This window comes from Glycine max, chromosome 18 (genome assembly GCF_000004515.6).
Source record: "Glycine max cultivar Williams 82 chromosome 18, Glycine_max_v4.0, whole genome shotgun sequence".
In the NCBI taxonomy this organism is placed as follows: domain Eukaryota; kingdom Viridiplantae; phylum Streptophyta; class Magnoliopsida; order Fabales; family Fabaceae; genus Glycine; species Glycine max.
In genome coordinates this window covers 4,086,496-4,112,734 of record NC_038254.2, presented here as the reverse complement: position 1 = coordinate 4,112,734, position 26,239 = coordinate 4,086,496, and the positions used below count along the sequence as shown (strand labels likewise).

Sequence of the window (26,239 nt, the reverse complement as noted above, 5' to 3'; positions counted from 1 at the left end):
AGTAAAGCTTCGTCACCGCAGCACTCCTTTACCATTGTACTTACATGACCATTTGGATATTTAGTGTAAAATATAATATTAATATAAGTTTTATGTAAAAATAATTTAAAATTTAAATTTTATTCTTTTTTAATTTATTATATTTTTATAATCTTATGTATTTTTATCATATTATTCAAAATTTATTTTATACAGTAAATATATAATATAAATTTTTATCTTTAATGTATATTTTTTTATATAAATTATAATTTCATAAAATGATTTTATTTTATTATCTTTTAAAATATTTATATATGTGATTTAATGACAGTATTTTTATACTTATATTGAGATTTTCTTGTTATTTATTATATTAATATTTTTATATTTAACTTTATTTAATTAGATATGTTATTTTCTTAAAAGAATTAAATTATATAATAAAATTATGTAATTAAATAAAATGACAATATTTTATATTTTTTTAAAATATTTATTTATGTGATTTATTGATATTTTTATATTATAATAAATAACATGAATATCTTAATATAGATAAAAAAGTTATCACTAAAATATAAACATTATTTTAAAAGATAAATATAATATATAAAATAAAAATAAAATTAAATAAATATGATTATTCTAATTTGTATGAAAATATAATTTAACCTTATATGTTATATTTTAAAAAATAATATATAAGATTATAAAAATATAATAAATTAAAAAAATAAAATTTAAATTTTGAATTATTTTTTTATAAAATTTATATTAATATTATATTTTACATATTTAATATATTTAAATAAGTACTTAGGTTTGGATGTAGTGGTAAAATTATATGAGTCAACGTTTAGGATTTAACTATTGTTAAAATCAGGACTAAGATAATTTTAAAATATAAGATAACTAGTAAATTAGAAAATAAAAAACAAACTTGCAGAAGTAAGTAAAACACGAGGACGAATTTTACAGCCTTTTTAACTATTTTGGATCTCCTTATCAAAAATTGCGTAAGGTTGTTACATTTGCATCCTTCAAAAATTGTCTAAATTTTTTGGCGAATTTTCACCGATAGTTTTAGATTTGTAGCGTAGCTTGTTTGTTCCTCCCCTTCCTCCTCGTTCTGTTTCAGTGATTATTAATGCGTGTTGCGGTTGCTGCAGTGGTGCGAGCGGGCACCCGTAACTGGGCCCGGTGGGCTTCGAGTGGGGCGTCGAGCCCAAGCCTTTCGATATGGCGGCGGAAGAAGGAGATGGGGAAGGAAGGGCTGGTGGTGGCCAAAGAGCTGAAGAGGTTCCGGTCGGACCCGGTCCGGCTAGACCGCTTCATCCGGTCCAGCGTCTCCCGCTTGCTCAAGTCCGACCTCGTCGCCGTCCTGGCCGAGTTCCAGAGACAGAATCAATTCTTCCTCTGCGTCAAGGTTCCTTCTTTTGATAATAAAACATCTCATTATTTTAACCTATCGTCCAATTTGAACAAATTATACTAGTATATGCAAATGGTGATCCACTTCATGTGCTTAGGTCTTGAATGGAATACGAGATTTTTAGCCTGTTTGTTTGTTACAATGTATCTCCATAGGATAAGAGATCCCAACATCAAGTTCCTTCAATAAATGGGATACACATAAGCTTATGCATAACTTGAACCGTTACCCTGTACTTAGATTCAGAGCTACACAATTACCACTGACAAAGACAATATGCTGTTGTTGGCTTACCGCCAACTAGAGATCCTGCCCAATCTGCATTAGGGAATCCCTCACCATCACAAGCACCTAGATCTTGATAAACATCCTCATTACCTAGTGCTCCTTTAAGATATTTTAGTGTGAACAACTATATCCTTTGTGTAGTTCTGGGTGATGTGGACAAACCAACTACATTCACTGAGAAGGCAATATCTGGTCACATCACAGTAAGATAATTGAATTTTCACACAAGCCTTCTATATCTCTTTGAGTCTTCCAACACATATTTGTTGTTATCATTCATTTTCGCAGTAAGATTATCACAAGTCTTACTTTCAATAGTCACATGCACTCTTTTATAGACCAAATTCAGTCATGACTTGTTTCAACCTATATAGAGATTTGTAAAGTTTGCAAAAGTCAAGTCCCTATGAGCTTCACGTATACATGTTCTTATGGATCACCATGAAAGAATTATTTACATCCTAGTAATGAAGCAGCCAACAATGAGTGGCCACAACAGAAACAAAGAGGCAAACTAATATGAGGATAGCCACCATAGAGAAAGTCTTAGAGTGATCAACCTAGTAAGTTGAGCATTCTCTTTAGTTATCAATCGAGCCTTCAATCCAGCCATAGAACCATATGGATTCTTTTTAGTAGCAAAGATCCATTTACTCTCAATTCTGTTAGTTTATGAGCCTAGATTTCTTCATGGTTTTACCACAAAATGTACAGTCTTAGTTGATGTTAAGTACTTCGGTTAAATTGCCTCTGTTCTACAACGGAATGGAGAATGACTAGGTCCAACTAACTGAAAAGGTAGTTCAAGGGGGGAGGATTAACAAGTTAGGATTCCATAGCCCAAGACTGAGAAGTAAAGAGAAAAGGGTGGGATTAACCGTTGAATTATTATTGATAGAAGGAGGAAAATGGGTTACACAAAGGAACTATCTCCTTTCTCACTGGGCAAGCCAGTTTACAGCAAAGATAAAATCTGAAAAGTGTCCTCTCACTGATTCGAAAGTCTATTTAAATAGACTTCCTATAACAGAAGCGGCTAACCCCCTAACCCCTTTTAGTGCCTCATAGCCTATACAATAAGTGGCTTAGATCCTACTTATTTTTTAAACTTCCTCCTAGCATAGACACGCCAAACCTTCTCAGCTAGTGCCACGTTTTCCTCGTTATTGCCATGCCTAACAGCAATTTATCCACTTCTCTTGAATTGCTTTTTTCATGCCCTTATGCTACTGTACTTTATGACTGAAAATTACCTGTTTATCCATAATGTGTAGTGAACATATAATATAAAATTGAACCAGAAAAAAGAAAACAATAAAAAAGACTGCAAAAGCTTAAATTTTATCTAACATTTCATTAATTTTAGTACCAAGTTCTTGGTGTTAGTAACTGTTTGATCTAATATTCTGATTTGCATTGATCATTTAATGACAAATCATTCATTTCTGTCTCAGTTGTATGATATAGTCCGGAAAGAAATATGGTACCGGCCAGACATGTTTTTTTATAGGGACATGCTTATGATGCTTGCACGAAACAAAAGGGTAGAAGAAGCTAAAAAGGTTTGGGGTGATTTGAAAACAGAGGAAGTTTTATTTGATCAGCATACATTCGGAGATATTATCAGAGCTTTTCTAGATAACGGGTTGCCCTCAGAGGCAATGGACATATATGAAGAAATGAGACAGTCTCCTGAACCTCCTCTTTCATTGCCTTTTCGCGTGATATTAAAAGGGCTCATTCCCTATCCAGAATTACGTGAGAAAGTAAAAGATGACTTCTTAGAGATTTTCCCAGGTATGATCATCTACGACCCTCCAGAGGATTTGTTCGAAGATAATAAACAGCACAATGATAGAGATAACTATAGAATTGCTTAATTCCCTGGACTCCTACACAACTATATGTGCTTTAACACATTCAATTCATGTGGAGATCAAGGTGTTTGCAGCCTATTTTGTATGCTGAACCTGCCTGGTGCCATGCAATGTTGAGACCACAGCTGTTGTATATATAATAATTTCAAAGTGCTTCTCTTTTGATCTAAGCTGAGTTTTCCCTAATTTAGATTTTTTCTAAGCTTTGAGTTTTTCCTAATTTAGATTTTTTTTAAGATTAATTTACATCTTAGCCTAAACAGTGTAAACGAATGTTCATGATACATATGGAGGTAGTTGTTCGATGGAAAATACACAAGTACTCAGATTTTTTTTTTCTTTTGATTTTGTGTTTTTATTTTGGTTTTATGTTCGGCTTCGAGCAATTCTATCGAAATACATGTTCAATGAATGCTTTAGCCATGGCAATGGGACGATTTTGAGGCAAGTGAGCTCTTTCCATCGAGCTCTTGTGAGGACACATGAAAGGTTTAAATTTAATGCTGGGTTTAGTAGAGATGGGGATAGAAAATTTAAATTTAAATTTATACTCAGCGGGGTTAGTGAAACTCACGAGGAATTTACTTCAATTTTTTAATTTAATTTTATGTAAGGTATAAATTATATTTTAATTAAAAGAAATATATAAAAATTAATAAAAAAATCTTAAAAATAAAGTTAAGAACTACACTACAATTTTTCTAAAATTTGTAATTAAAATATTATTATTATTTAGCAATTATAATGATTAATTTATATTTCCAATACATAAAATCTTTATATATATAAAAGTAGGAGTGAGAATATTGTTGTAATTTCAAATTTTCAGCTGAAAAGGAGATTAATATAATAATTTCTAATTTTGTTTCAACTCATTGTTTAGGCTAAAAGTGTAATTTGCAGTGCTGCTTTCAAAAATTAAATATTTTATTTAAACTAACTATATATATTGAAGATTTCTTTTTTTTTACCTGAATTTTTATATTTTATGAATTTATAATATTTACTATATTAAAAAAGTATAATATTTTAAGGTGACATATAATATACTGTTTAAATAAATAGTTTCTTTAAACTTTATATATATATATATATATATATATATATATATATATATATATATATATATAATGAATTAAAAAAATAGTTACTATTTAACTATATGTAGTTTATTAAAGGAAATCAAAATATTTCTTTCCAATGACAAAATATTGAATTATATACTTTTAATGTTGAATAAAAATATAAATAATTTTTTAATCAGAAATATATAAATTCATTTATCTATTTTTTTAATCTATTCTAATACAATGATGATAAGGATTGTGATTAAGATTCAAATGTACCAATTTCTTTATGTTATTTTTTTATATATCTAATGAATTAAAAAAATAGTTACTATTGAATTATATATAGTTTATTACATGAAATTAAATATATTTATAATTGATATGTCAAATTGATAATATAAAACTATAAATATATTATGAAATTGTTATTAATTGATACGTGCAATTGATAACATATAATATTTTTTAATTTGATACTAATTGATGCGTGCAATTATAAAATATAAAAATATATTACGTTTAAATGATTCATATAAAAAATAGATATATTACATTTAACCTAAATGTATAAAAAAAATAGTTATATTACTCAATTTACGTAATGTTTAAAACAATTAGTGGCAGCACAAAAAAATAATCAGTAAAATTATTTCCTAAATTGGTTGAAAAGTCAGAGTCCTATATAATACCATTTTGATGACACACTCTAAGTTTTATCTCCAACTCAGTTTCCTTTCAAAATTCTTACATGCAATTGTGTTGTGAGTACATATTTTTCATATTACTTCATTGTTATCATATAAATATAACACGTATATTTTTATTTTTTGCAGTTAAATGGCGCCCAAAATTTCACCCATTGAAAAAATTAAGCCAGTAACATCCTGAAATTCTAGACATACTAAGTAATTAATTTTGTGCTCATGTGATTTAATTTATTCTCTGCATAATTTTAAGTGTATAATTTCTATGCTATATAAATATTTTTTTAGTATAAACAATTTGTTTAACTTAGCTAACAGAGATATGAAAACTACCTGCATGAAAATTTTATTTGTGACAAGATTGCATTGTGTACTAAGTGGCAGTGTAATTTAACTCTATGATAGAGTCAGGGTCGTGCAAGATGCAAGGTAAATTAGGCATCAGTCTAAGGTCCAAAAACAAATAATTTTTAGGCCTCTAAATTTTTTTTATTATTAACTATTAACAAATTTTAACTGATCAAAATAAAATAATTTAAAATCTCTTTTTTCCCTAAAAACTAGTCAATCAATATCATCTTTTTAAAAATTAACCAATATCACAATTAATGTCATTTAAAGTATTTTATTTATCCCAAAAAAGTAAGTCCATATTAACTTTCCTTTAACATATCTCAATTCCCTAACTAACGTATCTCACTCTCCAAACTGCATTCTTCACGTTTTTTCATCTCCTCATCTTCTGTTCATAAAAAAAATCTATTATTCTCCTTCCCTTAAATGAAACCTATTGTCTATTGATCAAACTTTGTCTCCGCGGCTCAACCTCTCTGGATTTGACATCGTTTGGATTCTGAACGCCTATAAATCGCATACATTCCGGCCAACACTGTAGAAACCTTAAAGCTTCCGCCATCGACACCTACTGGTTCTTTTCCGACTACCGCCTTCCCCTTTTTTTTCGGTTAGTAATTGTTTAATTTCAACTGATTGTGGTTTTAAATTGAAACAATTAACACAAAGGTAGCAGAGAAGAAGAAGAAGAAAAATTTGGGTTTATTTGCACCGCCTAGTAGTAGCAGACACAGAGAAGAAGAAAAATTTGGGTTTGTCTTTGAAAGGTTAAATATTTTATGTTATATAGAAGTACTAACATTGTGAAAATGGGTCCCATATTTTTCAAGTTTATCTAAAATCTCATACAGTGAAATTATAATATTGTATCATACTGATAACTTCAATAAATTTCATTATAAAAAATATTTACTTTATAATATATTTTGTCATTTTGTGTGCTGCTAAGTGTCAGATTAAGCTACTACACAGCAAGATTCATTGGTTATAAAAGTTTTATTGATAAGTCAAACTAAAGTGTGTATCTAGTAATATTATAAGCATATAGTATTATTTATAATAGCAGTAAAAAGATCTTTTACAGTGGAATCATACCACTTGTAAATTTGTTTATTGATAGATAAATTATCTACAATAAAGGTTTCTTTTGGTTATCTAATTTTATTAGTTTCTATAATGGTGTTTAATTGAATATAATATAATGCTTGTTCCTACTCTTTATAAATCATAAGAGATTACTTTTATTTTGAAAAACTATTCTTATTTAAATTTTGATTCTTATGATTTTAATTGTTAATTGAGTATTAACTTAAGATCATTTAATTTCAAAGATGAGGAGATTTTTGGTTGATAGAGCAAGTATTGAGAATGTGAATGTTGTACAACAAGAAGCCGAATTAGAACCGCCACCTAATGTGGTTACTGAGTTTAACCCAAATGAGATTGTGCGTGATCCAGGTCATAGGAAACAAACGAGCTTTCAAATATATTGCAAAGAAAAGATCTTAATATTGTGAATGCCATGGGATTAGTTGATGTTGTCAAAGCTCGGTTGGGCACAATGAGAGAGAGTGGCTGGAATAATTTTTTTGCCGATGTCCAAGGATTTTGTGTTGCTAAAAGTATTCTGGTACCAAATATGGATGACGAAATACCAGTTCGGGGTCATTCAAGAGCAGAAGGGAGGACTATCACTAATCTTCATCATTACCGTGCAGAGATTTTTTATGTTGCTATTGATAAAATATGTGTGGAGATGGATCACCGCTTTAGTGAAGGAAGTAACGTTATACTTGATTGCTTCTCATGTCTTGACCCCAAGAACTCTTTCTCCAAGTTTGATGTTGATAAGCTTGCTCGTCTTGCTGATATTTATCATGCAGACTTTTCTGATGATGACCGAGGAACAATTAGGGATCAACTTGAAACTTATGTGCTTCAAGTGAGAAGAAATGCTTCTTTTTCCACTCGTGAAGATGTTCAAAGTTTGGCTATGAAGATGGTTCAAACTGAGAAACATTTGGTATTTCCATTGGTTTATAAACTTATTGAGCTAGCTTTGATATTGCCGGTGTCGACAGTATCCGTTGAAAGAGCTTTTTCAGCAATGAAGATTATCAAGTCTAAATTGCGCAATAAGATCAACGATGTGTGGTTCAATGACTTGATGGTATGTTACACCGAGCGGGAGATATTCAAGTCACTTGATGATATTGATATTATTCGAACATTTACCGCAAAGAAGTCTCAGAAAGGACACTTGCCTCGTAATTTTATTTAACCCGCTATTGTAAGATTATGTTTATCTCTTTTATTTTAAACTATATTTTTGTTGACAAAATGACGAGTCTCTTTTATTTTGATTGATTACTATTTACATATTATATACAATGTGAATTTGCTATCTTTAAATTTTTGCCCAGGCTTTATAATTTTTCTGGCTCCGCCACTGAGGTGCAAGTGCACATTCTCATACTAATGTAGGTCCGCCACTGAGTTTAGCAACGGAATAAACTCCGTTGTTAGGTTGAGTTTCATGACGAACACGTCTCTTCCTACACTTACTCCCGTACCAAGGTCGAGTAACTGAGTGATGAATAGTGCGGAATTATATATGTTTTAGTTTCATTGAGTGGCCATTTCATAAGTTTTTCACTTAAATATATGATATGGTCCAATGTGAAGGATTATTATGTTACATTTAACTAAGTCAATATTGGTGACGAATTATATATCTTTCCCGCCTTTACTTCTTGGCATTCATTTTTAGGTAATTGTACTTTTAACTGCTTTGGAAAAATGAAAGAAATTTTCTAATATGGTCGAAAACTAATCAAATAAATAAAGGTGTTGCCATGTTCGTCTTGCTTTCAAAATATATACATTTAAGGTTGACCTAATAGTTAGGAGGAGGGACTTAAGGATGAAGGATAAAGAAGAAAAGAGAGGTAGTGGGGTTGAAATATTTTTCATTGACATCTATAGTAAAGGTGGTAAGAACTCTTGTGTATAGCAACTTTTTTGGGGTGCCATATGGTCATGACTCGTGATATTGATGAAAGATCCAAGTCTTGTTCGGGTCACACGGAGACAATGACGATTTTTTCACTAAACTAGATAGTTTTTGAAAACAAATTACTAAATTGGTATAGTATAAAAATAATTTATGACATATTATTTTTTGACAGCCATTAGGGAAGAGTCACCTCGAGTGACACCTTCAAATATTAATCATTATTTACTTTTTACATGTAGTGAAAAATATTTTTAGTTTAATTCAACAATATTTATAAAAGTTAATAAAAAAATCAATACTCTAAGAATATTTAAGAATTAAATCATATTTTTATTTTGATGTACAATTTTTAACTTTGTTATTTAATTAGTATTATAATTATAATATTATTTATTTAACTATTAAAATAACTATTCTATTTTTAATAATTATAAAAATAAAATATGAAAATAATTACATTATTATATAACTAAGAACTATATATAATATATATAATGATAATAATATAGAAATGCATAATTATACATAGTTACATATCTGAATCCGTACCATTTTTCTAAGGAAGAAAATTCAAACCAAACCCCAGCTGATTTTCTTTGTCAAAATCGGAGCAAAGTCGGCCAAATACTCAGATGTTTAATTTTTATTATCATGTCTAGTTGTAGGACTACCAATCCATGTTGATACGTGAGAATTGTTTTGGGGACGTTATGTAGTTTTTTTATTAAAAAAACTTAGATGGAGTACTAATAGTTAAAAATTAATTATACAAGCAGTAAAAAAATTTAATTAGAGAAAAAAAAAGTTTATTTTGATATTACACTTTTAACAAATTAAAAGCCATTTTAGATACAATTTTTCAGATAGTTACTGTTAGTATAAAAACGAACAAATTTATTATATATAGCAATATATGATTAAATGATAGCATGAAGAAAAAAATTACACCGCTAGTACATTTTAAATGAATTCATATAAAAAATAATATAGGTGAAATTTCTTTCATGATTTAAATTATAATTAAAATTTTTATTTTTATGCATGGTGATTGTAAACAGAAAAAAAAGGAAGAAATGATTGTCAATAAATAAAAAATTATATTAGATATAATTTTTAAAATAATTATTATAAAAATGAACAAATTATAAAAATGAACAAATTTACCATATAAAAGAATAATAATTAGATATCAAATATACAAATATTTTACATTGTCAATACATTTAAACTAAAATCTACAATTAAAGGAAACAAAAAATTACATTAACATTTAACACCTAAGAACATATTGAAATTGAAGTTATTGAACTGATTGTAAAAAGATTTTTTAATTGTAAAACCAGAGAAATAAATGTAAGTTATTAGGCAAAATAATTTAACACAACGTGACCAAACATTGCCCATTTCTTTCATTCATGTTTCTTAACCAGAAAGTTTGTCATGCTTCTTGCTAACTGAGGGTAGTCTTCAAGTAGTTTTCGTTTTGAAAGAGTGTCATCCTCATTTTGTGGGGTCCATAATACCTTGCCAGCCTGTAAGTAATTTGAGCTTGTGATAATTAGTAATTACTGTTGAAGAAATGACACTAATTCAAATATAAAAGTGGATTAATTTGATATCTGATCTCTTACTAATAATTTGCTTGAGAGAAGGGTTCTAAGCTTTTGCAAAGCCTCCTTCAAATCTTTAGTTCCATTGATGTTAGGAAGCTTATGTGCTCCTTTAGCAGCTACCAAGATTGTTATCTGGTATAAGTACATCTCAAGTGTAAGAACAAACGATGCCAAACTTTTCCTTTTTGGATTGTTCAACTTTGACAAGAAAAGTTTTGTTTTTGTTTTTGTTTTTTTTTTTTTTTGGAAGACATGGAATCAAATTTCTCAATCCAGCCGTAAAAATTAAATAAATATGTTTAATGATAAGACAATTGGGTTGGACCACATGTCTCTCTATTTAATGTTTACTTAGATGATAGAATTAATAGTGACAACCTGAAATATTCTGATAATACTGTTAACTGAGAAATCATGGAGCAAAGCCTTTGTTACCGTTATTAAGCCTATCATATTTTCCTCTTCTCCTATATACGTTTGTTAATGGCTATCAAATACACTTAGGAATGAGTTACATCTAGAAATATCTTCAAAATAAATTTGAATTGATGAATCCAATTTGAAATCTTCCACTTGCGCAACCCTATTGTTAAATGATACAAAATGGAGCAAGGAAGGATGAAAAAATTGTGGCACTGAAGCACTTTTTTATAATGCTTGAATTAGGAGTGAAATGAAAGATTATGCGGGTATACAAACAAAGTTTTAATTTGGAATAATATATGCATAGAGAGATCATACCATACCACTATGTACTCGGAACCAATCTCGTTGAGAAGTTTCTCTTCTTCAAATTTTTTGCTTTCCTCTTTAATCCCCTTTCCATCAAACTGCAATAGGCTATTAGTTGGTTAAAACTCTTGCTGATATTAGATGCAAAATTATAATTTGCCAAACAGCTGAAATTGAAGTACATAACACTTTTTTTTGCAAGGTGCATCACAATAGCCACTTTTCATGCTGGATTCCAAGAAATTGAAGCACATTTTAGAGTAGCTTTTTAATAATCAGACCATACCATTGAGTATACATTGCTAAACACATCACTCTGGATTTTTGTACTTCTCTTTTCTGTGTTGTTCAAATTAACTAATGTCTCTTCATCAAATTTGGCCCTTTCTTCATTTGATAGTTGGTTATAGTATTTCTCCCCATCCTCTTTACTCCGCTTTAGATCCACCTGCCAAAGATTGCTCATTAAAGATAACCTCTTAACAATTACATTTTCCTCCTACCCATATAAAATTTAGATTTTTTTTTTCTTTTTTTATAAGCTATAAAATTTAGATATAGATAATTAGATATAATAATAACCCAACAACTGCTATTTGCAATTTGGCCTTGAGAGAAGGATGGACTTACAAATGAATATCCTGCAATACAGTTACCAAGATGTCGAACCAAACTCTGTATTGTGTCTGTCACATATCAAATATCAAGTGTGTCAAATACAAAGCCTCATAGAAACAATGGAAGTTCAATGTTGGCTAAATCATAGAACAAAGTATAAATATATAGAGACACTAAAGAACTTTCAGACTAGATTGTAATTATAACAAAAGCTTGCAGAATTAGAGACAAGAAATTTCCTGGGTGAACAAAGAGCACAGTTGCTCACCCCTCCCCCATCCTTGTGCCTGTTTCACACCATCTAATCACAGTGGTTTCCACCTTGTTTTATGTATACCTATATCCATAGTTGATTTTGTGTACAACGGAAACAATAAGATTTGAACCTAAAACCTAATACAAATTACCCAAATCCCATACCATTAGGCTGAACCTAGTGAGTTTTAACTGAGGTGATTTGCTTCTTAGGGATGTGCAAGAAGCATTATTCCCAAAATAATAGAGCTCATAAACTTGATCACCAACGACCAGTAACCATGGATAAGGAGGAAGAGACTTGAGGAAAATGTAACCTACCACCATCAAATCCACACCAATTGACCAAAAAACACAATAATATCAATTGTCACAGAGGTTCAACAAAACCATATAAAAAATAGTATCTCACAAGACCAACATCATGACAAGAAAAATATAGCAAGCAATTCCTAAAACTACCTGTCAATAGATAGGTCAAACCATCCCGAGAGGATGTATCTGCAGTTTCTGCAATCCTGGTTAGATCCCTTTGTATTGTGCTTCCCATCCCACCACCCAACATTGCAACCTTACACAAGACACAGCAAAATATGATTAACAAAAAGTCCAAACAAAACCACTGAGACTCATGACTTTCACAAGGCATTTACTCTCACACTTCACAGGAATATATCATGTTTATAGTGCATGCCAAAATTAACAAACTAGTAAGTAATTACACAAACAGAGCACAAAAACAAGCATAATCCTAAATCTAAATCCCATCTATTCAGGATATCATAAATGTGAGACAGCAAATATACATACAAACTCAGCACAAAACTCGTTAGTTATTGATAGTAGTAGAAGAGGGATCACAGCAACAAGTGTTACCAACCTGAAGCTTGAGCACAGTAACTGAATTTCCAGTGCTGCCTTTATAGAATGAAACCAAAAACATACCCAATACGAAAATCAGAAAAAACACGAGTCCACTGTGACTTCCCTTTGCGGCCGGAGTGTCAGGAGAAGGGGCATCATCATTATAATAATGATGATGATGATGTCCCATTCTGTATGATTCTGAATCCCTGGTGTACGATTCTGAGGAGGAAGACTCTGAATCCGAATCAAAGAAATTCCCTCCCATCACGCCTCCGGACAAGGCCGAAGCCATGTTAAGGTTGCAAGTAACCAACAACAGCAAAAGCACAAACAATGCAATAGCACTAGCAGTAGCATATCTTCTCAACAACGCCATTTGTCTTTCCAATACAATGCAAATTAATTGAAGTCCTGCATTCAACTAAACGTGCTTAGTGGAAGAACTTTCTAATTCTACATGTAATTGCATCAAACATTAAATTGATGTCCTTTTTTCGAAAGCATATATATATATTTTTTAAAGGGGTGTCTAAGATTTCGTTGAGATTAAAATGTGTCAAAGATTGAGGATCACAATTCAAACCCCTTCCATTCCAACCATTAATTGCCGAAACTTCTCAGATCATCTCGAACAAAAATCAAACACAATATTAGTGGAGGCAGTTATAATATGCACATCAACTCGTCTTATACGAAGAATATAACTAGTGACAACATTAAGAAAAATTGAAATGTAATATTTCATACGAAATTCATTCAGCAATGAATACATATTACATATATGAACAAGAGATAGAGTAAATGTTCGCATTTCATAACATTAAAATATTATTACAAGACTTTACCTAATGGCTCAGTTGGCAACACGCCTAAAGAATCAAGCTTGTGAAAATATATCAGAAATTCAACCACGGAGCCAAAGTCTCTAATTGTAATTTGTTACAAAAAAATTACAAGACTTTCTTTCAAGAGAACCTGCTATAATGATTCAATGGTGAAGAACAAAACGTCAAATGAATATAAACTTTTATTAAAAAATTTATAATCAAAGGTAACACACACGGGTGAATGGCGGTGACGAGAAGCTTGGTATCAGGATTGATGATGAACAAAACGTGAAACGCTAATGTCGTTTTGGGCCGGTCCAGGAAGTACCCGTACCCGACCCGGATCCGTTTGAAGATAAACATTATGATTTTTCTCAGGTAAATAACTAAATTCACAAAAAATAATATGATAAATGTATCTGTAGAATTCATTTATCATATCTTTTTTAAAATTTTTATGATTAAATTTGAATAAACTTTTCAAACTCTCACACTTTTTGGACTATTTATCGTTTCTACGTCTGTGTGAGAAAGATTGTTGTATTATTAGAAGTGTGAGAGATAACAGCGATGGCGAGGCGAGGCGAGACTCGGAACGAGTCGTTATTGACTCGGGCGGTTGCGGCGGTCTTCGCCTTCGTGAGACACGCCGAGTTTGAGATCCTCTTCTTTCTTTTCTTTTTCATCGCTTATCTTCTATTCAAAGACATCGTAAGTTCCGATTATAACCCCCTCTTGTCTTTGTTTTCTTATTACCCATTTGTTCTATTTCCTCAAATTTTCATTCTTTTCTATGTGGGTATCGTGTCTGCGTAATTAAAAATAGTCTCGAATTTTGGCCCCATGCCCAGGGATCTCAATTCTTAATCTGTACTCGTAGAGCTTCAAATTCAATTTTAATGCATGATGAATGATCAATATGTTGTTGACTATGAGTGCCCTGTCATCGAATTCTTTGTAAATAATGATGAATTATTTAACTAAGTTTTGAGTTTTTAACCATTAGATAATTACTACTGCATATTGGTGTTGCCTCCTTGATGCATGAAAAAAAAAAGAGTTTATTTTCCTTCGAGCTAATTTATGGAGGTTTATCTGGATGCAGATACATTGGGTACACCTTCTAGTCATAAGATGTTAAGAATATATCTTTGTAATGTGTACGTTGTATTTGTTTGAGTGATAAGCATACGGTGAATTAGTTTCACACGGATGGGATATATAAACTATAAAACTAGATTTGATTTGAAATGTCAATAAGCCCTGCTATTATGTCGGCTTTCAGTGTCTGATGTTTCAATCCATTTCATTTGGAAGAGATTTTACAGAATTTATTTGAGCTTGTAAAATTGTTTTTAGCTTGTTTTAAGTTTTAACAAGTTTATTCGCGAAATGTATCTTTCTAGCTTATTTCATCAACTTTTATGGTCAAATTTATGATGCAAGTCCTCATTTGATGAGAGTTTATTGAATAAGTGCTTAACTAAGCTAGTTCCTAAATGCATTCTTAAATGCTTTGCAACATGACATCTTTTAGGTGATATAATTAGGTTAGTCTAGTGGTTGGGAAGGGGGGCTTAAGGGTTGAAGGAAGAAGGGAGGAGAGAGACATCATGAGTTTGAATCCCCTCACTGACATTTCTAACAAAAACTAATAAACTAACATTTGCCGACAAAAAATGGCATCTTTTATCATCTAAACTCTATTACCCCCTACTGCCTGCCCCATTGATATCATATTGTGCTTTTGGCAATGAGTTCTAACAGTAACTGTTTACATCAATTGCAGACATCAAGGCCTGACTATAATCAAATGTTCGTAAAGAAGCCCGGTGGACCAGAATTTTGGCCTTTTTAGAAGAGTTGGTGATTGGTCAGGTTGGATGTCTTTGTCCATAGGGGTATTCTTAGCGCACCATGCAATGATTTGAGGATTTCCTTTTGGATTTGTATCTAAATGTGTAACTTTATAGCCAAAACATGAGAAACTATAAAATTTGTACAATGTTCCGTTCCAATTAGTTATAGCAAAATCAAGTATAAAAGGCTTACAGCATTTGTTTTTGTCTTGTTCCAATTAGTTATTGGTCAGTTTAATTGGTTATGAAATTATGAGTTTATGTCACAAAATGATATCTTTGGTAAAAAAGTTTGTTGTAGTAATTTAAAGACAATTTGTGACTCATATAGGCCATTTTCAAAATTCAAACTTGCATTATAAAATCTTGTCCAAACATCCAATTAACAAATTATCCTGGGAAGAGTAGATAAATAAGTTAACTCCTGCTGAAGAAGCACAAACAAATGGCAACCTTTTGCAAAGATGTTACAGGGAACTTAACCTCCAGATATTTTTGAAAGGCATTTTTTAGAACATAAATGAAACTTAACATCATACACTAAAGTTTTGTATAACCTTCTATCTAGATTCTGGTCATTGCTCCTTGGCCATCTCAGATATCTTCTCCACTGGAACTTTAGCTACATCACCGCGTACTCCAATATCAGAAACATATCTGCTAACACAATACATACCACATCCAACCAATGCCAAACCACCAAAGCTGGCAGTCATAAACCTCAGTGGTGAAGAAACTACAGCACTAGCAGCAGCAAAGCATGATGCTGCTTGTCCACTCCTCCCTACACTGATGTTAGTGACTACAAGTAAACCTGTTTTGCAGTAAATTGCAAAGTCTTCACAGTTATTCTTGAAGACATGGTAACCACCGAATCCATTCTCAAGAAGAAACAGAGCGCGGTGAAGGACTTCATCAGTTGGATCAGAAAATGCGGTGGTGCAAGTACCTCCTCTAGCTTTGGCTAGAAAAAATGCAGGTGACACACTATATTCAAATAAGTATAGATCACCACCTGAGAGAAAACAATCTAAGCAGGAACAAATGACACCATCAGATCTAGCTTGATCACCACATCTTGGACATGGAGTGTCAAAAGTAGCACGAAGTGGTGGTGAACTTATAAGGAGACGGTCCAAGATCGTTCCTGATCTAGTTTCTTGCCCTGCTCTTCTGGTGAAGTGGATAACCATTCCCTCTCCAACATATATTCCTGCCATCTTACACCAAAAGATGAAGATTTCAGTAACACTGTTTATAATATGACAAAATAGGATCTCAGTCCAATTCAAAATTGGAGGGTAAAAAACATAGATTACAATGCATTAATCTGGACAAAATGCTTTTGATTCTAGAATTGTTCTAAATGATATCTTCCTTATTTTGAATTCTCTTAATGTGCAAATACAAATGAGTAGAGACTTTCTGATATAGTACACGGCATAAGTCATCCACAAAGTTGCAAGATGATGCAAAAATGCTACAAATTACAGCCACTGTCATTAAAATAAGACTTAAAACTAAGAATTAAGACAAGCACACTTGAATTTTTATATACGGTACTAATAGAGGAGAAAAAAGATGACCGTGATGGGCATAGATGTAAGCCTGCCTCCAGGAGTAAATGTGATCACCGGGTTTCAATTGTTCCCTATCAATCTTATTGGAAAGCACTCCCATTTCCCTTTGATTATTGATGACAAGTATGCAAACAACAACTAGATTATCAGATTTTAGATATCTGTGTGTGTTCTTTCTAAAGGTGAAGAATGGGAAAATGGATGGAATATGAAAGGAATGAAGTGAATATGAATATGAATGAGAACCAGGTTCCTGAATTCCAACCCAAGGAACCGACTCCTTGGCTTCTACGCCTTCCACTTTCTTCAATTTGACACTTACCACCTACGCTCCATATTTATTACTACGCTATTGCACGTATATTAAGAACTGTTTAATACTCTATCCTTTCCAAAACAGGCAAATACTAACTATATTTATGTTTTTGGGTATCTAATTTGGTGTGGTTTTATGTTTCTTCCAATTTTATATTATTAACTTCGGTTTTCCCTTAATTATAATAATTTTTATGGCAAATGTTAACCAATATCTTTGGAACATTGATAAAATAATTTTATTTGAAGGACTTTTTTTATATTTTACTATAATCTCTACTATAAATATTTTTTCATTTTAGTTTTTTAACCAATACTCTAAGGATATTAACTGGTTAGAAAGACTCATTCTTTATCTTGGTGGTTCAAATATGAAATATCTCTATGTGCGTATTCATTTGAGTTTTTTTCTTTTAATAAATGAAGTATATGAAACTTTTATAAGGACGATTGGTATATTTATCACACAAGCTAAAACTTGTTCTTATTTGTTTCTATCACAAGATAGACTTTACCAAGGCTGAGAATAGATCAACCATTAAATCTGGAGAGAAAGTTTCTTTTACATATTTCTCTCAATAATCTGTTATTAACAGTTTTGTCTCAACAGATTTCAGTTTCGTCTCAACAGATTTTACTATAAATATTTGACCTTCTATATTTCTCTCAATAATCTGTTATTAACAGTTTCGTCTCAACAGATTTCACTATAAAAAAATGACCTTCTATCACGTTAATATTGAAATTCATTGTTGTAAGATGTTTTTATTACTATTTGATTTGTTCTCTAAGTTAACTAAGCAACACTACTTGTTTGTGTGGAAACCAAATCAACTGATAACTTTTTCTGTCATGTTCTCCACTCCCTCCCTCCCCTCGACTTAAAAAGTGACACAAGCATAGTGATTTTAATCAGTATGTGCCTCAAATTAAAAACCATCTCAAAAGAAAGGAGATTTCAATCCGTATGTGAGAAGATTTTGATACCTTTTCATTTTAATAGCAAACTGTTTCTCATGTATATTAATTTTCTCTATTTTTCTTATGTGTCCTACGAAAGGCAAACTAATACTTCGAGCCTGGGATTGGCATCCTCTATCCGCATGGTAATTGTGTTCACAATTTGGCCATGCTGACTGGTAATTGTGTTCGATCGCCACACAAAAACATTCAATATTAATACTTCAAACCTTGGAAATGGAAGATTGTTGTTTTCCTTAATAATATTAATTTGCAAATTAGTCCATAATTTCCAGAAATTATGACTTGCCTTCAACAAAAGCAAGGGATTAAAGGGTGCATGTGCATAAACAGTTTTAAGTGTTTATTCAATAAATTTTTATTATGTTAAAGTTTCTCACAAATTTAATAATAAAACTTAATGAAAAAAAATGTTATGATAAGTTTCATTAAAAAGCTTGTAATTTCAAAATTGAAATATGTTTTTTTGTAAAAAGTCTTCCAAACATCCCAGGAAGAGTTAATTGCTGCTGAAAATGCACAAACCAACCCTTTGCAAAGACGTTACAGAGAACTTAACCTGTAAATACCAAAGGCATTTTTAGAACATAAATCAAACTTAACATCATACACGGCAGATCTTTGTATAAAACCCTCTTTCTAGACTCTAGTCAGTTTTCCTTGGCCATTTTAGGTATCTCCTCCACTGGAACTTTTGTCACAACACTGCGTACTCCAATATCATAGATATATCTTCCATAACAATATGAGCCAAATCCAACCAATGCACCACCACAGTTATTTGTCACAATACCAGCTGCTGAAAAAACCATAGAACCAGCAACAGCATAGCCAGTAATGCTTGTCCACTCCGCCCTACCGCCGTGTCTTCTACTGCAAGCAAGCCTCTTTTGAAGTAAATAGCAAAGTCTTCACAGTTATTCTTGAACACATGGTAGCTGCCAAATATTTTCTCAAGAAGAAACGAAGCACGGTGAAGGACTTCTTTAGGTGGATTAGAAGTTACAGTGGTGCAAGTGCCTCATCTAGCTTTGGCTAGAAAAAAGTACAGTTGACACTGCATACTCAAATAACTATAGATATCCACCAGAGAGAAAACAATCCAAACAGGAACGGATGCCACCTTCAGTTCTTGTTTTCTCTCCACATATTGGGCACGGAATGCCATGAGTAAAACTAAAAGAGATGATGATGAACATGAAAGGAAACGGTTTTGGCCTGGCCCTCTTATGAAGTGGATCACCATCCCCTCACCATCATATATTCCTGCTATTTTACACCAAAAGAAGAAAATTTCAGAAACAATGTAACATCTATCATCTATAATTTGACAAAATAAATTCTCAGTTCAATTCAGAGTTGAAGTGTGAAAAACACAATACTATGTTACACAATGCATTAATCAGGACAAAATGCTTTTTGATTCTAGAATTGTTCTGAATGATCTCTTTCTTATTCTGAATTCTCTTAACATGCAAAGAGACAGATGCATTTGAGATTTTCTGATTAATACACCGAATAAGCCATCCACAAAGTTGCAAATTTGAACATGATGATGCAAAAATCCTACAAATTACTGCCACTAATTGTCTTTTAAATATGTATTGGGTGTCATTGTGTCAATGAGATTTAAAATTAAGATAAACAACTGAACATGAATGAATATATATTATACATGTATATAAACCTAGAAATGTGTTACATTCGAGCAAATACAATACTAATAGAGGAGAAAAGAGATGACCATGATGGGCATGGATGTAAGCCTGCCTCCAAGAATAAATGTGATCGCCAGGTTTCAATTGTTTATCAATCTTATTAGAAAGCACTCCCATTTCCCTCCTATTATTGGAGTACAAAGTATGCCAACAATAACTAAATTATCAGATTTCAGATATCTGTGTGTGTGTTCTTTCTAGAAGTGAGGAATAGGAATATTGATGGAATAAGATAGGAATGAAGTGAATATAATTAAATATAAATGAAAACCAGGTTCTTGAATATTAATGAACCGCTTCTTAGGCTTCTACACCTTCCACTTTCTTCAATTTGACACTTAACTAGGGTCCATGTTTATTATTGTTCAACTTTCAAGGTGCATTGTTACTCAGAACAATTTAATGTTCGACGTTAAAGGTGCGTTGAAATATGTCACTCCATACAATGGCACTATAAAGCCTCGTTGAAATACTAGAACCTCACTACATTGCCCTTACTACATCGCTCTTATATTTCAATGAGGCTTTATATTTAGTAGTATTTTATAAATATAAGTATTAGTAAATAAAAATAATATATTTAATATTTTAAAAATAAAAACACATTCAATATTTACTGCTACCACATCAGTAACTTTTTGGCTGAAATATATGTTTGATCCCCTAACTTATTTATCAATTCTAAATTTGTCTCTTATGTTTTAAAATTTCTAAAATGGTATCCTAAAGAATTTTTTTAGTAACATGTTTGTCTTTGTGTGAGTTTTAATCCAAATGATGTTAAACATGTGTTACCAGCGAGTCAACTAAGGTTCCTACGTTGTAGAATGCAACGATGGTAACGTCATTCTGTCAGCTACGCTAGCGAAGTTCACCCTAAACAACGCCGACGAATTGCATTTCTTCGACATGGACCTCATTGATGGTTACAACCTCTCAATGATCATGAAACCACAGGACTGAACCGATGTCAGCAACTGTAACGCCACGGGAGAGGGAGGAGTCGCAACCGTCGTGACGCAAGTTTAATGTCATTTGAGTTAAAACTAGAGAGAAAAAGAATGTTTCTAAAAAAATTTAAGGGACCAATTTAAAACCAAAAAATAAGTTAAGAGGACCAAACATATATTTTAACCTTACTTTTTACTACTTGCTTAAGGACTTGAATCTATTACTACTCACACCAATCACTTATCGGTAAATTAACCTCTAAAATAATAAGTGTTTATCAATTTAATAGCTAAAAATATTATTTTAATCATTAAAATCATTGAATATTAATTACTATAATCCTGTTTGCACAATTTTGAAATTGTAATAATAATTATTTTAATCCTATTTGTGACTTTCATCATTTAATCTAATTTCTTGTCTAGCAAAATGTTAAAAGATTACATTATGATATCCGGAAGCTGAAATTAATAACCTCTATTAAAATCTTTTCTATTTCTTATACTATTCCGATCTCACACTATCACACATGACACATATCTTCACCCAAATACAACCGTCCACATTTGCTTCCTCCTTGCCAGTTCAAATCCAAACATTCTCAAACACGAGCTTTCATTTTCTTTCTTTCAGAATTTTTCACCTTTAAACTCTCTGTCTCTCTCTCTCTCTCTTTTCATGGATTTCTTTCAGGTGATATATTTATTTAATGAAACATAGCTTCGCTAGTTTCCATCTCAGCATATAAACAGATAGTCATCACATCATTAGGACCTTAGATTGCTTGCCAAACGCAGACAAAATAAATTTTTCAGAGAATTGCCTTTTAGAAAGAAAAAAAAAATGAAGAAAAACAACAATACAAGGTAGAAACTCATGATTAGAAAAATAGGATAGGAAGAACTATATAGGTCCAGATAGAAAGAAGAACAATGAAGACAACAAGGTTGGAATTGAAATTCAGTTTGGATATTCAAAATGTCGCCACACACACACACAACAGCTACCACAGTACCACATAGCCAGTGAAATTCAGCAAGAGTTGCAGCCTCTACGTGATGGTCAATTTGAACAAAAAAAAATTGTCCCAACTTCTTTGCTTCTTCATCCGGATTAAGAGGCATTTCACACTTATTGATAAATTAACCTCTAAAATAATAAGTATTTCCTCCTTCCAAAAATAATAGTCATTTTATATTGTTTTATATATACTGACAAAATCATAATAAATAAACTAAAGAGAATAATAATTTTGTAAAATTAACATTATATCATCAATAATTCTTTTATAGATTTTGTTTTTTACCATTAATATCTATGTTCTAATATCTCCATTCATTCATGTCCAATTTTTAGTTTTTTCAAATAAATCAAATATATCAAGTGTTAGTAATTACACTTGATGTTCTTCTTACCTAGTTAAAACTTATTTATCTTATTATCTCATTAAATATCCTGTAGAATTTTTTTTTTATATTCATTTCTCTCAATAATCTATTATCAACAACTTCTCAATTGCTTTCACTATGAAAGAAATTGACCTTCTAACATGTTAATATTAATTGAGTATTTTGTTTGTTTAATTGTTTCTCTAAGTTGATGAAACAAAACCTATAGGTTTCGGTGAAACCAAATCAACTGGCCTCGTGATCTGTCTCATATCCTCTGCCCCCTCCGAATGTGAGAAGGTTTTGATGCTTTTCGTTTTAAAAGCAACCTGTTTTCTCAAGTATTATTTTTCTCTATTTTTATTCTACGAAAGACAGACTAAAACCCGTTTGTGAGATGGTACATTATTGTTTTCCTTAATGATATTAATTAAAATGAAAATTAGTCCACATTACACAACGTAACTAATTAGAGTTGGCTAGCTTAATTACATTGAACAAAGACGAGATCAAAAGCAGGGAACTAAAGTATGTTTGCTTAAATAATAGTTCATTATATGAGAGTTAATTTATATCACAAAACTGATTATGAAACTTCAAATCTCTTCCAAACATTCCTTAAATAAACTATATTCAGACTAGAGTAATAAATAAGTTAACTTTCACATGGAACAAGCACAAACAAATGACAATTTTACATGTTACAGGAACTTTGCCTACAAATATTTAACGAAGGCTAACAAAAATTAGAACAGAAACCAAACTTAAAGACCATAGATAATATAGTTGTCTTTAACTCACTTATTACCTGGTCAGCTGAGACCATGTGGTTCTAATTAACCAATCTCTCTCTGACATATATATTATAAATTTTTCTCCAACTTGAAAAATGTGATTGCACATTATATAGATATATATTGGCTGAGACCACATAGTTTAGATGAATTTCTCCAGACCGACCATGTAATAATTTTCCAACCCAGTCTTCCTTCACCACCTTAGGTATCTTCTCCAATGAAACTTTGGTCACATCACAACGTACTCCAATATCAGAATCATATCTGCTAACACAATACATGCCACATCAAACCAAAGCCAAACCACACAAGCTAGTGCTCATAAACACAAATGGTGAAGAAACTACAGTACCAACAGCAGCCAAGAGAGATGTTGCTTGTCCACTTTGCCCTACACTGATGTCTGTGACTACAAGCAAGCCTGTTTTGCAGTACATTGCAAAGTCCTCACAGTTGATCTTGAACAAATGGTAGCCACCAAATCCTTTCTTGAGAAGAAAGGAAGCGCGGCAAAGGACGGCTTCGGTTGGATCAGAAGATGCAGTGGTGCAAGTTCCTCCTCTAGCCTTGGCTATAAAAAAATGCAGGTGACACACCATACTCAAATAAGTATAGATAACCACCATAAAGAAAAGAATCCAAGCAGGTTTGAGTGACACCTTCAGTCTTTGTTTGGTAATCACATTTCGGGCATGGAGTTTCACGAGAAGCATGATGGGGTGAACTTACATGAAAACGGTCCAACATTGTTCTTGTTCCAGTTTCTTGGTTTCCGAAGCATTGGCAAAAAAAAGATGAAAATGTTAGTAACATGCGTAATTTATACAATTTGACAAAATATATAGGTTCTCAGTTCTACAAATTTATGCCACTATTTGTCTTCTTCTCTGAAGACAATGTACTAGGAGATTTATAATAAATCAGGCACATTACTCAATCAATTGAACTATACTCCATCAATCATTATTTGTCTTTAAAATATGTATTTAAGTGTCAAAGAGACTTCAGATTAACATAAAAATCTGAATAAGAATGATTCTTTTAATATATAAACCTAAAGTGTGTAGTGTAACATATATTAGAGCAACTACAAGATTAATAGAGTAGAAAAAAGATGACCGTGGTGAGCAATGATGTAAGCTTGCCTCCAAGAATAAATGACATCGCCGGGTTTCAATTGTTCCCTATCAATCTTATTGGAAAACACTCCCATTTCCCTCTCATTATTAATGACCAAATACTATGTCAACAAACAAGAAAAATTATAAATAGTGACGAAATAGTTTATAATTCTAAAAAAATCCTCACTAAAATCTGTGACAAAAACGATTTTCGTCACTAAATTTGGTCACTTAATTATTCTTTAGTTTTCGTAATTAGGTTATTAGATATTTTTACGTATGCTTTCATATGAGTGAGGAACTAACTGGTTCTTGAATTCCAGCCCAAGGAGCCGCCTCCTCCGCTTCGGCATCTTCCACTTTCTTCAATTTGACATTTAATTACCACCACCGCTCCATATTTAGTAGTATTTAACTCAATGTTTATATAGAATATCGATTAAGAGCTCCTTTGGTAGTTACGAAAGGATACGATAACATAACGTCAAAAATTAAATAAGAAGCTGTATATATAAAAAGAAAGATATGAATGAAATAGGATAAAAGTATATATGATAAGTTTGATGAATATAAAATAGGTTAAATTGCAATTTTGTTCCCCAAGTTTGATACTTTTGCGATTTTCATCCCCTAGGTTTCTAATTGAACAATTTTATCCCCCAAGTTTCACATTTGAGCGATTTTAGTCCTTCTGTTAAATTTGTTGAGTTGACTATTAAATTAAACGTTGACTTCGGCTGACGTGACACTTACTACTGGACAATGTTGTCATGAAGTGCTTTTTAATTACGTTGTTAAACATGTTTTTTTTAATAAATAATAAAACAATAAAAATCCCCAAATATTGAATCCATCGTTCGATTTTCATCCTCCCTCATCCGATTTTTCATTCTCCCTTAAATGTTCTTCAAAATCCCCAAATATTGAATCCCTAAATGCGATTCTCCTCTTGTTGGCGAATGGCATTGGAAGGCAAAATTGATCCTGAGTGTTGTTGTTCCACATCAATGGCTAGTAATGTGGGTTCATATGCTCGTGAATCTTGCGCATCGAAAATGGGAAGGAAGAATCAAGAGCCCATTTACTGTGTGAGGTTAGATTCCTGACTATTGAAAGGGAATATTTTGGTGGTTGTAAAAGTTGATTACATGCAGTCCAGGATTAGGGTTTTTTATTGCATGTGGTTCATGGTTGCGGTATTTTAATAGTGAATGTCGTGCGTGGGGGAATCTTTGATAGAGGAACGTGTAGGGACAATGACCATTGTGTGTAGGGTTCAAATTTTTTTCCCCCTTATATGGTTTCGTGTTGCTATTTGGGGTTAGATTTGTGAAATATTACAATTTTGGCATCGAAATCTAATAAGTTGCAAGTATTGTCCTTTTGTACTGTGGTTGTTGTGTTCATTAAATTTCAAGCCTACTGAAGTTAGAAGAATAAAACTGGGGATACACCTTTCTGGGATGTTAAATTTCGAGCCAAGTACAGTGTATGTGAATGGTACTTATGTGGAAAAATATTGGAGCATGGATGTGGATGAGCTATCTTATATTGACATGAAGAATCTGATAGAGAAGATGGGATACAAGAAGTACAAATTCATATGGTATTGACATCCAAGATACGCATTCAATTGCGGATTAAAGCCACTAAATAGTGATAGTGGTGTGTTACAACTGTTGCTTATAACAATGTGTATGAACTTGTTGAAATCTATGTGGAGCATCTAATTGATGTTCCAATTATTGATGAAGGGTTGGCCAAAGGAAGAGGAAAGGATTTTGTCTTAAGATAAGATTTTGAAGTTGTTCAGATTAATGATGCTGAAAATGATTGTGAAGGCGAGGGTCAGGGGCATGATGAAGTTGATGGTGAGGGACAGGGTAAGGATGAG

The 26,239-nt window shown here is 31.9% G+C and overlaps 6 protein-coding genes and 1 pseudogene across 11 annotated transcripts; 3 read left to right on the top strand and 4 right to left on the bottom strand.

The window, feature by feature from the left end:
* Positions 1-925: 925 nt before the first annotated feature.
* Positions 926-3,891, top strand: LOC100782220 (pentatricopeptide repeat-containing protein At1g62350). Of its 2 annotated transcripts, XM_014771264.3 has the most exons (3): positions 926-1,003; positions 1,152-1,408; positions 3,157-3,891. In XM_014771264.3, the coding sequence occupies exons 2-3, from the start codon at positions 1,241-1,243 to the stop codon at positions 3,580-3,582; spliced, it is 594 nt and encodes a 197-aa protein (XP_014626750.1). In that variant the 5' UTR covers positions 926-1,003; positions 1,152-1,240; the 3' UTR covers positions 3,583-3,891. The 2 variants fall into 2 exon arrangements, with proteins under 2 accessions (XP_014626750.1, XP_003552899.1); XM_003552851.5 differs by having other exon boundaries at positions 994-1,408.
* A 3,147-nt stretch (positions 3,892-7,038) lies between these two features.
* LOC102662585 (uncharacterized) lies at positions 7,039-7,988 on the top strand. The gene is made up of 2 exons (XM_006603049.1): positions 7,039-7,165; positions 7,240-7,988. The coding sequence occupies exons 1-2, from the start codon at positions 7,039-7,041 to the stop codon at positions 7,986-7,988; spliced, it is 876 nt and encodes a 291-aa protein (XP_006603112.1).
* Positions 7,989-10,032: 2,044 nt separating this feature from the next.
* On the bottom strand, positions 10,033-13,980 carry LOC102666875 (uncharacterized). The gene is made up of 8 exons (XM_006601980.3): positions 13,654-13,980; positions 12,822-13,219; positions 12,404-12,512; positions 11,699-11,754; positions 11,355-11,516; positions 11,083-11,166; positions 10,355-10,468; positions 10,033-10,255 (listed from the first exon to the last, which is right to left on the bottom strand). Exons 2-8 carry the CDS (start codon positions 13,182-13,184, stop codon positions 10,133-10,135), a joined length of 1,011 nt encoding a protein of 336 aa, XP_006602043.1. The 5' UTR covers positions 13,185-13,219; positions 13,654-13,980; the 3' UTR covers positions 10,033-10,132.
* Positions 13,981-14,097: 117 nt separating this feature from the next.
* Positions 14,098-15,691, top strand: LOC100780779 (uncharacterized). The gene is made up of 2 exons (XM_003553097.5): positions 14,098-14,346; positions 15,425-15,691. Exons 1-2 carry the CDS (start codon positions 14,206-14,208, stop codon positions 15,491-15,493), a joined length of 210 nt encoding a protein of 69 aa, XP_003553145.1. The 5' UTR covers positions 14,098-14,205; the 3' UTR covers positions 15,494-15,691.
* Positions 15,692-15,824: 133 nt separating this feature from the next.
* On the bottom strand, positions 15,825-17,285 carry LOC100781683 (protein LEAD-SENSITIVE 1). Of its 2 annotated transcripts, none has more exons than XM_006601979.4 (2): positions 17,081-17,285; positions 15,825-16,714 (listed from the first exon to the last, which is right to left on the bottom strand). In XM_006601979.4, the coding sequence occupies exons 1-2, from the start codon at positions 17,090-17,092 to the stop codon at positions 16,070-16,072; spliced, it is 657 nt and encodes a 218-aa protein (XP_006602042.1). In that variant the 5' UTR covers positions 17,093-17,285; the 3' UTR covers positions 15,825-16,069. The 2 variants fall into 2 exon arrangements, with proteins under 2 accessions (XP_006602042.1, XP_003552898.1); XM_003552850.5 differs by having other exon boundaries at positions 15,825-16,707; positions 17,081-17,284.
* Positions 17,286-18,985: 1,700 nt separating this feature from the next.
* Positions 18,986-19,616, bottom strand: LOC100781136 (protein LEAD-SENSITIVE 1-like; annotated as a pseudogene).
* Positions 19,617-23,013: 3,397 nt separating this feature from the next.
* Positions 23,014-24,809, bottom strand: LOC106797088 (protein LEAD-SENSITIVE 1). 4 transcript variants are annotated; one of them, XM_014770796.2, is made up of 4 exons: positions 24,344-24,645; positions 23,884-23,988; positions 23,577-23,795; positions 23,014-23,488 (listed from the first exon to the last, which is right to left on the bottom strand). In XM_014770796.2, the coding sequence occupies exons 1-4, from the start codon at positions 24,435-24,437 to the stop codon at positions 23,454-23,456; spliced, it is 453 nt and encodes a 150-aa protein (XP_014626282.1). In that variant the 5' UTR covers positions 24,438-24,645; the 3' UTR covers positions 23,014-23,453. The 4 variants fall into 4 exon arrangements, with proteins under 4 accessions (XP_014626282.1, XP_014626283.1, XP_040867992.1 ...); XM_014770797.2 differs by lacking the exon at positions 24,344-24,645 and adding an exon at positions 24,652-24,809 and having other exon boundaries at positions 23,014-23,795; XM_041012058.1 differs by lacking the exon at positions 24,344-24,645 and adding an exon at positions 24,652-24,804 and having other exon boundaries at positions 23,014-23,795; positions 23,884-23,996.
* Positions 24,810-26,239: the final 1,430 nt, after the last annotated feature.